The sequence below is a fragment of the Ctenopharyngodon idella genome, chromosome 5 (genome assembly GCF_019924925.1).
Source record: "Ctenopharyngodon idella isolate HZGC_01 chromosome 5, HZGC01, whole genome shotgun sequence".
Lineage (NCBI taxonomy): Eukaryota > Metazoa > Chordata > Actinopteri > Cypriniformes > Xenocyprididae > Ctenopharyngodon > Ctenopharyngodon idella.
In genome coordinates, this window is record NC_067224.1 from 21522045 (window position 1) to 21535161 (window position 13117).

The window sequence follows — 13117 nt, forward strand, 5'->3', positions numbered from 1 at the left end:
ATTATGACATAAGATTATAAGTCATAAGATTTGAGATATGAGATTAAAATTTGAAATTATGATTTAAAATCATAATGACATACTAAGTCAAAATTATGACCAAAGAAGTCATAATTATGACCTATCTTGAAATTCTGACTAATTATGACCAAACTAAGTCAAAATTATGGCATTTATATCATAATTTTGACTTTTTATGGTTTACCAAAGCATGATTTTTCTGAAATGTACTTCCATACAAATTGACTGAGGAACAAACTGAAAACTAATCATGGACGTTATCATTTAATACAAATATTTTAGATAAAAGACACCAGATCCACAAACGTGATGGCACTCTTTTCCTGACATGGTGCATTTGCTGCAGTCAGGCAAATTGTCTTGGCAATGCTGTTGACAGCCTGTTTAAGAGTGAAGTGCTGAAAGGTGAATTAGGAGTGCTAATGAAGAACACACTCCCACTTGAGAAGGTAATTATCTTGGGTGTAATAGCTGAGGGAAGATTAAGTGTGATTCTAGCCCCAGAGGAGTATCACACAAGATTACACCTGAGATGTTTATGAAAAGAGAAAGTCTTCTTCAAAACGTGTTGACAGCAGTCTGCCACCTACAGGTCTCAATTCAGTCGACGAAATGAATGCTATGAAAAAAGGGTGCCTATTGTGGCTGGTATTTTCAGTGGATAAACACTTCCAGTGATTAAACGTTGAGCAGGAAGGAATCATCTCGGAAGATACAATTCGATTCATAAACAGAGAACAAAGAACAGTGTGTGACAAACCTTTCTTGGATTGTATTTTGAGGTCAAATATGAAAAATTGTATTAAAATTTAAATTTTAAAACGATATTATATTAAATGTGAGAGAATTGATAAAAAATAATCACTGGATAGAAGACAGGGATTAATGCCTGAGGTTACATGTGACATGAAAATCTCTCTGTATTAGCTTGTTAGCAGCAGCTAGTAAGTACAACTTCCTGCTGCCCTCACCGGGCTAACATGAGTCTGAACATGGGATATTAATATTACTCATGAGCCTTATAAACACAAACTCGGATTCTTCAATGCAGACATTTATCTGATCAATGGTAAGTAGGATTAAGCGAACACTTTAATCCGTTTCTGAAATAAACTCTAGATACAGTAGATGTGATTAGCATTTAGCCGTTTACCCATTTTAGACACCGTACTGCGAGTTTGACAGCTAATTTAGTCATAAAGGTAATTGTTTGGCTAGTTAAGGTATTGATTTTATTTAAATAAATAGTTTGATAGCTCAGCAGATTTATACGCTGTTTGTAACTGTGAGTATTTTGCCATAAGCTTTGGCAACTTGTTGGACAGGGACGTCTGTTTCTGTAGCTCAATTTAAAGCTTCGTTTTATGTTATTTCACAACAGTTTTCGTTCTAAATAAGATGTGACATTTGTATTATATACACTCCCGATGCTGTTTTTCAAAGCGGGCTAACAGTGTAGCCATGAACACGATCAATAATTCCATAAGACAAAACATACACCACAATTTTTCCTTGCCATTTCTTTTTAATATATTTACTTTTAAATGAATCAGAAATAAATCACTACATTGGTCTTTCTTTACACAAATGTACGTTTACCTCTTATTTTATTTTACCAGTATTGTGTTATTTTAGTATTATTTATATACTATTATAGTATTTATTTTATATATTTAAAAAATTATATTTTGAATTGTTTAATTTTTATATTTTCAGTTTTAGTTCTAATATTGTAGTTTAAATTTTAGTAAATTTATTTTTTTTTTTTTTTTTTTTTTTTTTTTTTTTTGTTAATGTCAGTACTTAAGCATATTTTATTTCAGTTAGTTGCCAAGACAGCATTTCAAAGTTTAAGTTTTTCATCTAATTTTTATATTTATTTTGGTTTTATTTCAATTAAAGAAAATATTTTGTAATAGTTTTAGTTAACAATAACAACACTGATATTATGGCATTGCATTATCATATTTTATAAAATTTCACAGCTGTGTCCATTTTTTTTGTAAGAATTGTCAGATATTTATGAAAACATAAATCCATTAAACTTTGTGTGTCTGTAGGACTCTAAGTGTGAGACTGGGTGACATTATCATCATGCCGTCAGCGAAGGTGCTGAAGAGTACCCAGTACATTGAATTGGGCAGTTACCAATACTGGCCTGTTCTGGTGCCCAGAGGAATCCGCCTGTACACTTACGAGCAGGTGCCGGGATTCCTACGGGAAAATCCTTATATCACTGATGGATACAGAGCCTATCTGACCTCTAGACTGTGCATTAAAAGGTAAGTGCAGATCCACCTTCTGTGTATTTATGCAATATCTTTTGTAATTTTAAGCATTGCTCAGCCTGTTGAGAGAATAACAGGACCTTAGCTATTGGAAGAAATGGTGATATAGATGCCTGATATAATCTCACCTGTTTTATAGCCTTTTCATTTTGTCCAATGAGACGGTAAACATCTGGAGTCATCTGTTGGGGTTCTTCCTGTTCTTCATGCTGGGAGTTTATGACTTGGTGGTGGTGTTGCCGATGTTAGGAGCTTCCAGAGAAGACTATGTCATCTATTCCATAGTTCTCTTTTGCTTCCAGGTATGTCCATGCTGCTTGCACCATGCCCTCACAATATCACTTTTAAGTAGAAAACTCAAAATGAGGAAAAATCTAAGCAGTTCAGAGCTGCATTTATAGGGTTAGTTCACCCAAAAATGAAAATTGCCCCATGATTTACTCACCCTCAAGCCAATCAAGGTTTATATGACTTTCTTCTTTCAGACAAATACAATCAGAGATATATTTAAAAATATTCTGGCTCTTCCAAGCTATATAATGAGGTGAATGAGGGGCCCGATTTTGAAGCCAAAAAAAGTATATCCATCATCATAAAAGTACTCCACACGGCTCCGGGGGGTTAATAAAGGCATTCTGAAGGGAAGCAATGGGTTTTTGTAAGAAAAATATCCATATTTAAAACTTTATAATCTGAAATAACTAGCTTCCGGCAGACGACCGTATGCATACTGCGCAAGTTGACTTGCGCCACTAGAGTAACCCGTGATGCGATGTATGCCGCAGGATGTAGGAGTAGCGTAAGCTTAGACGGCTCTCAGGATTTAAACAAATAGGGCTGGACAGCAAACTCAGGCTCCTCTTCTCTTACATTGAAATCCTATGACATTTCTCTTTAAAATTTCTCGTTTTAGACTTCTAATTCGTGACCGGTGTTTTGTTTTGCTCTATCCTCTGCACTTCCGCATTCGTCATTATGTCGTGCGTCGGGTCAGGGTTTACTCTTCCGCTGCAAATCGATGCGTACGGCCGTCTGCTGGAAGCTAGTTATTATAGTTATCAAAGTTTTAAATAAGGATTTTATTTTATTTTTTACAAAAACCCATAGCTTTGCTTCAGAAGGCCTTTATTAACCCCCTGGAGCCGTGTGGAGTACTTTTACGATAGATGGATGGACTTTTTTTGCTTCAAAATCGGGTCCCCCATTCACTGCCATTATAAAGCTTGCAAGAGCCAGGATATTTTTAAATATATCTCTGATTGTGTTCGTCTAGGATGGCTTGAGGGTGAGTAAATCATGGGATAATTTTCATTTTTGGGTGAACTAACCCTTTAATAGTCTCAGTTTGAACTTGAATAGTTAGCACAGTAGTTAGCAGTGGATAAAGTGTGTTCTTTTATTTTGGCACGACAAACATATCATCTCTAACCATGGCTGCTTTTTTGGATCAGCTCCATCCTTTTTAATAAAAACTGATCTTAGATCCGCACTCTCAATCAAAAAGTCTTCATATGATCTTTGGACTGTTGAAGGCCTTTGATAGCAGGCTTTCCACATTCACTGTTGCCAGGGATTAGAGTTAAAACTTATGATTTTATCACCTAAACTCAGGCCCGTCTAAATCTAGATCTGTTACCGGCTGCTCTCGTGCCATCGGTATTAGACAGAAATGGCAGCTTCGCTCCTTGGCAGCCATTCTCTAAAGCATCAGGATTAGGCAAAGTGCCTCTACACCACCCTTGCATATTCTCTCATGAAGACATAATTATAGCATCTTTGTTTGGCTGTATAGGTTCATCATGTGAGTTTGAGCTTTTGTATTGTACTGTGAAAACTTTGCATATGTCACTCTGCAAACATGGCCTACAAAATCATCTGAACACTTCATGTCTTCTGCTCAGGTGTGCATGCTTTGTTCTGTGGGCTATCACCTGTTCTGCTGCCACCGATCCGAAAAAAATAGCCGCCGATGGATGGCTCTGGACTACGCCGGGATCTCCATCGGAATCATAGGCTGTTACGTTCCAGGAGTGTTCTACGCATTCTACTGCAATAACGTACGTTGCTTCAGTCAAATGCTATCTGATCATTCACATAATTGCCCACTGGTAAACAATTTAGGTTACCTGTGTACAGGTACAGTTAGTTTAAGAAATCCTTTATACCTACCTCAGTCAGAATACTAAATAAGTGAGTGTAATATACTTTTTTTGGATGTATTTTTATGAGGTTGCATTGTCTAATAATGCAATAGGCTTGAGTTTATTACCATCTGTTGTCTGCTTGCTTACTGATGAAAAAGTCATTGTGTACTAGCCATTGTGTATGTATTGTGGAATGGAAATGAATGGTCAGTGGTCAGTGTGTATGTGAGTGCCATTGGTCAAGACAAATTTCCCTTTGGGCACAATAAAGTGTATTGAACTGAACGAAACCATTCTGGCTCGGGGAAGTGGAGGCAGTACTGGAGGTAAGCTTCCCATAACTTCATAAATGAAGTAATAAGCGTTTATTGGTGGAGTCTGATCCAAGTAGGACACATAGGGTTCCATAAGAATGACATGGAGAGTCTCTACACTGTGTGCGATAGGTGGTCATGGCCAATGTGGACAGGGGTAGATTAATTAGGTGGCTTGAGGTGCATCGTCCCACAGTGGTCTCTAGCAGCAGATGGTTGGCCTGCTTTTGTTGTGGGCATATGTTACCTGTGCAACAGATACAGAGCAAGAGTTCACCTATTCCTGGGGAAAACAGTCTGGTGTGCGTGTGCTGTGAATACTGCATGGAGAGACTGCTTATATGTGTTTAGTAAAGAAAAATCACCATTATTCTATTGGAGTACACATTAACATTTATTCTTTTAGCAGATGCTTTTAGACAAAGTGACATTCACCTGAAAAGGACACTTGTCATCATTTACTCACCCTCATGTCTTTTCTAAACTTTCTCTTTTCTTCAAAAGAGGATATTTTGAAGAATATTGGAATTCAAACAACATCGGACTTTCATTATACAAACAAAAACATTTTTCAGAATGTCTTTCACAGAAGAAGGAAAGTCAGGTAAATGACTCATTTTGGGGTGAACTATTCCTTTAAAAACGAGGAATAGTATGAACGATTTAATAGAATAGTTGGAAGTGCACACACTGAGAGCTGTCGCATGTTGACATTTCCCATGAGATTACTGTAACACTGTGGTAGAGTATCTTTGATTATATTGTACGATAGTTTATTTCTCCCTTACTGTTAGTTTGCACAATGGACCCCCTGTGGAGCGGCTTTGTACTGCCTGTATAAAAACGATGAGGTGCCGCTTGGCGTGAAATCTTCTTTGTTTCAAGATTTTGGTGCAGTTTTCTGAAAGCTTGGATCTTGGATATCCTGAGTAAGCTGCTTGCTCTCGTCCCCTCTACTCCCACTTGCTATTTGCCGAGCACCAGCGCTTTTGGCCACGCTGCTCCACATGGTTCTCCCCACATATTGGAAGTGCTGGCTTATTGTGCCCCAGAATGCGGCAGAAATCTGCTCCAGCCCAAAGCAGATGGCCGTGTTCGTGGACCCACTCCGTCACTCCTGTTCCCCACCATATGACATTCACACGTGGGTGAGCCATCTCCACTCTCCCCCTGCCAAGTGTTTAGCTTTGCTTTTTGGATGACTACTCAATCAGCCAAGCGCCCCAAGAGAAAGAGAGACTGATTTCTCCACTCCTTTTTTTTTTTTTTGTACTGGCTTTTTTTCCTACAGAACAAGTGATTTTTGTGTGTGTGTGCCTGTGTTGTGCACATTAAGATGGCTTCGGTGTGTTTGTGGTTCAAGTTGTTTTGTCTGGTTTGTGTAACTGTCTGCAGTACTGGCGGCAGGTGTACCTGGTAACCGTTCTGGCCATGATGCTGGCAGTGTTCTTCGCCCAGATACACCCTCATTACTTGACCAAGAAGTGGCAGAAGCTTCGCTCTGTTATATTCTGTGCTGTAGCGGGATACGGCCTAATCCCCACCTTTCATTGGATCTGGCTCAGTGGGGGTTTCAGCTCAGACATAGTCCAGGTAAGAGTCCTCACAATAGGTTTTTTTTTCTTATGCTGCTTTTTGCTTTATTTGAGTATTTATAAGCCAGAAATATATGGTGATAATGATGTATAAAAATGCTAATATTACATTTCCCCTTTTTTAAAAAAATATATTATACATTCATGAATAACAGAAGTTTTTTTTTTTTTTTAGGAATTTGTTCCCAGAGTGCTGATAATGTATGTACTTGCTGTAGCTGCTATCATCTTCTACATGTCCAAAGTTCCAGAGCGTTATTTTCCAGGTACTGGACAATTTAATATTTCTTACTCTTTCACATTTGGAGAGCTCAGTGTGGCATCCTGACATGAAAGCAGGGCTGCATTTCACTTGTCAAATTTGATACTGTATCCAAAGAAAGAAGTTGTTCAGAGCGATGGACTAAACCGAAGCCACACCTGCCTTAATTAAATGAGGACCAACCTCAGACAAGTTTATTAATGATTTAATGCTCTTTTTGTAATCTCTAGGTCAGCTGAACTACTTGGGCTCCAGCCATCAGGTCTGGCACATATTGGTGGTGCTCATGTTCTACTGGTGGCATCAGTCTGCACTTTTCATAACCAACTACCGCCACTCTCACCCTTGCCCAGACAACCATCTTCATTCCTAGAGGAATGTGGGATCGGAGGAGCACCACTGAAGACTGTTGTATTTTAAATGATCTTTAAGCTTGAACACATTCAGTGTTTATGAAATATGATTGCGAGGTGTTTTTTTTTTTTTTTTTTCTTCTTCATTGTAAGCTATTTTGACACTTTTTTTTAATACATTTTGTATAAGTGCCTAGATGTCAGTCTAAATACAAATTATAGGCACTTGATAAGGTAAGCAGTGTTAGGCTTTTAAAAGCACTTTTAAAAAAATCAAGGTGAAGCACCATTTTACATCATCTGCATGCGTGGGTTTCTACATCTCTAAAAATGTAGTACATGGGTAACATGCAAGCTATGTGGGGGTAAAGCATATTCACTGAAGCAGTCAGTGTTATCTGTTCAATAGTATGTTGTTTACTGTTTGTATTTTAACCTAAAATTCAACGATTCACAAGCTTAATAGTACCATATTTCAATTTGTTTTGTGTTTGTGTGAACATGAATTTTTAATAAATGAATACAACATAAGTCTAAATGAGACTTTTAGTTAGTCTTATTTACAACATTGAATAAACCAAAGAGATTTGTTCAGAATTAGTGAAATAAGCAAATGTCTTAAAATGGTGAAAATCATATTTTGCATGTTGCCGCACAGCATCGCAATGTTGTAAACACACATCAGGATTATTTGTATCGAATTAGGTTGATGACTTTTTATTTACCTTTTGTTTAGTTTATCATTACTAATAATGGCAATTTAAAAATTCTCCTGTGCAATTAATGCGTTTAACACTACTCTGTATATTGCATTTCAGAAGTTTGTAATCTCAGTTTCACTCAGTATCACGTCACTAAGTTAGAACTGTAATGTGAAATACACCTACATGTTTTCAGTACATTTTCTGCCTTACAACAGTGAATTGTACAGCCATGCAATTTTTTCAGTGCTTTTTATGGTAGAGTGATATGCTGTTGTCATTTTTGTTAGCTGTTGTTGGTTCATGAGGCTTCATAATGTAACACTTTTAACTTATTTTTTTTTACCATGTTGGTAATTTGTTGGGATATGCGTTTCTACTTTACAGCTGAATAAACTTTCACTTTGTCCTTTTCAACTGAAGTTGTAATGACGATTCTTTTAATGATATTGAGTAAAAAAAAACAACAAACACATGGACTCATGACCTCCAAAAGAAGCTTTTATTGCATTGTTAGAGTGTAGTACTACGTAAGAAAAAAATAACAAATCTTGCAATGTGTAAAAAAAAAAAAAATGCTTTTTTTGGTCTTGAATGTTCTAACTGCAGATATTCAATGACAATGTAAATGTTTCTAAATGGCCCTTTTCATCAGTCAAACTATGATACCCTTCATGCGTCATACCTTTTCTGACTAAAATTGAATTTTAAAATTTGCTTCAAACAAATGACTGGTATATAAATACACAAAACTGCATTTAGCACATTCTTTAATTCTTTTTCCTTTCTACAAGAGCTCTAATTGTTCATGATTGTAGGTTACCAGTAAGTACATATAGACAATAGTGGAACATCTGATTATTGAAAACATCAAAGATGTTAAGTTCAGCTTGGGGAATTATTTCTACAAAATCATGTTTAATACAAACGACGACAGTTATAACAATATTGTTCAATAAACTCCAACTTCTCTAGTGTGGTCAATTTACTAATGGGAAAATAATATTAAGTCCCTTTTAATGCATGTAGAAAGGACATTGTCACAATACAAGAACATTGGATGCACTTAAAAATGTAAAAATATGCATTAAATTGTCTGTGAATGACCGTTTAAATGGAGAATGCCTACACTCAGATGATTCCATTGACACAAACAGGCTACAGCCATTGTGTATTCGAGGTACTGTTAAGCAGGGCGGGGAATACCCAGATAAGGCTTCATGGTGTTCATGTTGGTAGATTGGAGTTTTACCAACACAGTGGTCAACAATGGAGTACAAACTTAATCAAAATGCTGTACTAAATTGGCATTTTTCCTCAATCCTATTCAAATGAAGGATTATACACATATCTCTGATGTTTTTTCTTTCTTTTCTTTTTTTTTAATGAGCACAGCGCTTATTGTAATGCAGCATAGAAGGCTTTTAAGCGCGTAAAGGCTAAAGAATATGCTTCAAAAGCCTATTCAAAAGCATCCATAAACCACAGGTTTAAGTCGCCAAAAGTAAAAGAGGTGTTATAGCTGTCCAGTTAGGTATTAAAATACTTGAAAAACTACAAAAGTTGACTGTTATCTAATTTAAAGGCCTGCGTCCCAATGGGCTGCACATACACAGAGATCACAGCACAAAGCTGCCGTCCCTTAAAGACATTTCAAAAGGCTGCTAGGACTTTGCATAATGTGGCGCTGTGTGTGTGTAGCATTTCTGTGTGTGTGCCGGAAGACAAGACATTCACTGCTTTGAGGGGAAAGGTGCTGCTCCGAAAGGGTCGAGATCCATTTGTGGGGTTTGCGGTGCTCCACTTTGGACCACCAGTTCTGTGAAAGGTACAGCTCCAAAGTCATCGATTTTATTTCCGTCAAACACGCTGTGCAGGGAGCTGGCCTTCTGCCTGCCATTGGTTGAGTTGATCTCACTTTTGTTGTCTCCCAAGCTCTGGTGCTGACCGTGTCGACTGCCATCTTGAGGATGGAAAGGCTTGGCTCCAAACGGATCCAACAAGACCTCCTCTGGGGGCAGCGCAGCTCCTTTTTCCATCACCTCGCCCAGGGAAATACTGATGTTCTCTTTGGAGTCGGACGTGCTGAGGAACTCGTTGCTGCTCTGCGAGTCCCGTCTGCCTACCTTCTTGTGCCTTCGCACCCGTTCGGGGGTACGGAAACTGGGCTTGTTGCTCTTCCTACCGCAAGTGGGTGTGCTATGGTGTCGCTTCCCGTTGCTGCCACTGGCCTCTTGCTTGGTGCGCCTCTGCCGTGAGGAGAGTTTTTGAAGGCTGCGCTGCTTCTGCCTCTGTTGGGGACTAGCTGCTTCATCGAAAGGTGTTTGGCCAAAAAAGTCCTCCTGGTTCCCAGAGGTGGGTATTACGTGGCTGGGCTGGAAAGGCGAGAATCCGAATACATCCACGCTGTCGGGGGAAATGGGTGGCGTCTGGCCGCTGGGTCCATCACCACTTCTGCTTGACCTGGATAGGTTTCTGTTGAAAGGAGCTTTGGTGAATACGTCAGTGTCCTCCGCATCGTTCTCCTGGCTCGCCTGCCTAAAAGGGGCTTTGGCAAAAATATCTGAACTCTCTGGTGACACTCTGGGCTGACCACTGCCAACAAAAGGAACAGCACCAAACACATCCACAATGCTCGCGGCAGGCATGGCGACACTTGGCGAATTGGGAGGAGAGATCTCACTGGCTCCAGATTCAGCTTTCACAGTTCCCGGAGGAAAAACCACAGCCTTCTCCTCTGACAGCCCAAGTTTTGCTTTCCTAGACTCACAATCTGAGTCTGAGCTGTGTTTGTCTTCCTCTTCCTCTATCTCTTCCTCAGAGTCCATGAGTAACGGCCTCTGACCCAGGTTCTCAGGTTCGGTGTCTTCATGTTCACTGTTGAGACCTTCCTCCTCCTCCACCTCCTCGTCTTCACTACTTTTGGGAGAGGGTGGGTCAGACTCAAAATCACTGTCTGATTCCTCGCCTGCTTTCTGAGGCAGTGAACTAGTAGAGCTACTTTTTTTTGTCGTTTTGTGTTCCTTGACAGATGGCAGGGTTGTGTCTTGCAAGGCTGGAACAGCCACGCCAACACTGGGCTTCTCAACTGGATGCTCCGCTGTCAGCACACCAGCTCCTGCTAAATGAACACACAAGTTGACAGTGAATGTCTGATGTACACAACATGTGAATTTAATATGTTCTCAGTGGGAATAGTGCCTATACTGTAGTTCTCCTAAAGAAACTGCATATACTTCATTCCACACATAAAATCACTGAGAGCTTTTTTTATTTTTTTTTATTTTTTTTTAAACTAAGTGAAAAGTTTTCATTGAAGACTGAAAAATAATAACTGGGAAAACTGAAATAAAACAAATACCTTTTTGTGACTCCCAAAATGGTATTGTATATTAAAAAATTTGAAATCTTTACAACTTGAAAATATATTAAACATGCCACTAGATAGCAATAACACCATTAACACAATAACAGTGCATTAAATTTGGCAGCCCTAAAATACAAAAACTAAAAAAAGTAAATAAGTAAATAAAGAGAAACTTGAAGTCTTTGAAAAAAAAAAAAAAAAAACACCTCAAACTAAACTGTCTTATCGCTTGCTTTTAGCTCTCATTCTCATTCTCATTATCACTGTCAAAAAAATAAATAAAAAATATCTAATCTAATAGCCCTGTCTTAAAAGACAAGAGGCACCATTATACAATACAGTCAATAATTATAATTTTATTCTGATTTTGTTTGTGTAATGATGTTTCACATCCTTTACATATTAAGTAATTTTACAATTACAATTTTTAGGATAAAGCACATTTCAGCTAATTTGATTTAAAAAGAAAAGAAAAACTTTATTTAATCACAAATCTGTCCTTCTCCTGCAAAGTCTCACTTGACTCAGTGTTTAGTGCTCCAAATATGTATTCTTACCCTCAGGAAAGATTTTGGAAATTGTACAAAAAACATATTTCTTATTTGGTTAAAAAAAAAAAAAAAATGTCAGAGACTTTGGAACTGAAATAGACTAACTATTTGTTCCTTATTAAATTAGTTTAAGCTAGTTTATCTTGCTACAGCGCATCACAATATTTGTCAACATGTATAATTATTGAGATATTTGTCTAATTTCAAAAGACTGAAATTCTCAACATGGTTAGGCATTGCCATCCTCCCCCTGCTGAGCAGGCAGAGCTGCGGATCTGTTATCATCAAATCCATCCAAACTGGCAGAGCAAGACACAGGATTAGCCAAACCTAGTTCTATGTATATGATGAAGTTCAAAAATATATAAATAAAACTAAGTTAAATAACTAATTAAATAACAACAACTACTTCTACTACAATTATTATAGTTAATAGTGGCTGAGGGAAGGGGTAAAGAGAAGAGCAAGAACAGCACAGGAGGAAAGAAACTGGTGCTTTTCGAAAAAATCTTAGGAAGCTTAGAGGAAAAAAAAAAAAAAAAAAAAAAAGAAAAAAAATATATGAGCAGACTGTTTAGGCTGTCCGGATTACAACACATCTAATCACGCCTACCTCCTGGAATACAACAATCCATAGTGCAGCATAATGGAACATCCTTAATCATATAAGAAGATCGTAAGCAGAAGAAGAATATTGAGTGTTCTTTTCCAGGCCCATCCGATTACACGCTGATGACAGCTCTAGTAAAAACGGCCAGAGCAAGTAATGTCTAAGCATGTGGACGTCCAGATCTCTCCCTGTTTTGCTTGAATAAGGAACATCATGGAAATGTCATATTGCTCTGAAAGCCACATATCCATCCAGTGGATTACCCAGACCTCCCTTCAGCCAGCTCAGCAGATGCTAAGCTGATTGTCTTTTTGTCTTCACAATATATGCAAATGATTTACGGACACAGTCAGATATGCTTCAATAGTTCATTGTCTCTTACCTCATTATGTCCAAATGCCTCTGTTCTACATGCAACTTTACCAGGCAAACACAATATATGAATTGAGCTCATAAAGAGAGATTGTTTATGCTATTGTTTAAGAGCTGTTTTAATGTTTCCCCCTCTGAAGACCAGATACCTGCTTAATCAAGGTTTAAGGGATAAAGCTTACAAATGAACAAGACAGACACCGCACATAATTGGTCGTCATACATAATCATAATCTTAGCATATATTAGACTTGAGGGTGTTTTCAAAATCAAATTTAAAACAAGAGGTACTCCAATAGGGTCCCATTCAACTATCGTTCCAGAAAGGCTTCAGTGCATGCAAGCTTTGTTTTACCATTAAAGAGGGGTCATGAAGTCTTGCAAAAGATTCATTATTCAGACCAACAACCTTATGCTGCTGTCCAAGAGAGTATTTTACATATTCTGAACACATTTTATATTAAATTATATATAATTTATATTAATGTACATTTGACATTAGCATTAAAGTGGAAATTAAAACCTGTGATTGGCTAGAG

At 37.9% G+C, this 13117-nt stretch overlaps 2 protein-coding genes across 6 annotated transcripts in view; one reads left to right on the plus strand and one right to left on the minus strand.

The window, feature by feature from the left end:
- Window positions 1-585: 585 nt before the first annotated feature.
- On the plus strand, window positions 586-8095 carry paqr3a (progestin and adipoQ receptor family member IIIa). Of its 2 annotated transcripts, XM_051894991.1 has the most exons (8): window positions 586-768; window positions 949-1090; window positions 2082-2303; window positions 2449-2611; window positions 4211-4366; window positions 6163-6360; window positions 6538-6628; window positions 6855-8095. In XM_051894991.1, exons 3-8 carry the CDS (start codon window positions 2116-2118, stop codon window positions 6995-6997), a joined length of 939 nt encoding a protein of 312 aa, XP_051750951.1. In that variant the 5' UTR covers window positions 586-768; window positions 949-1090; window positions 2082-2115; the 3' UTR covers window positions 6998-8095. The 2 variants fall into 2 exon arrangements, with proteins under 2 accessions (XP_051750951.1, XP_051750950.1); XM_051894990.1 differs by having other exon boundaries at window positions 586-1090.
- A 63-nt stretch (window positions 8096-8158) lies between these two features.
- Window positions 8159-13117, minus strand: part of bmp2k (BMP2 inducible kinase) — a 36570-nt gene continuing 31611 nt past the window's right edge. For 3 of the 4 annotated variants that reach the window (XM_051894985.1, XM_051894983.1, XM_051894982.1), the window contains exon 16: window positions 8159-10799. In XM_051894985.1, the coding sequence (XP_051750945.1) occupies window positions 9412-10799 (1388 nt within the window). In that variant the 3' untranslated portion in view covers window positions 8159-9411. The remainder of the gene's footprint in view (window positions 10800-13117) is intronic. The other variant, XM_051894984.1, reaches the window with a different exon arrangement.

What these genes read in the sequence shown, in the direction of transcription:
- paqr3a (XM_051894990.1), top strand. Translation starts at nt 2,116, where the DNA reads ATGCCGTCAGCGAAGGTGCTGAAGAGTACCCAGTACATTGAATTGGGC. An exon ending in TAGTTCTCTTTTGCTTCCAG is followed by an intron (nt 2,612 to 4,210) that starts GTATGTCCATGC and finishes TCTTCTGCTCAG; the next exon opens with GTGTGCATGCTTTGTTCTGT. An exon ending in TCCAGAGCGTTATTTTCCAG is followed by an intron (nt 6,629 to 6,854) that starts GTACTGGACAAT and finishes TGTAATCTCTAG; the next exon opens with GTCAGCTGAACTACTTGGGC.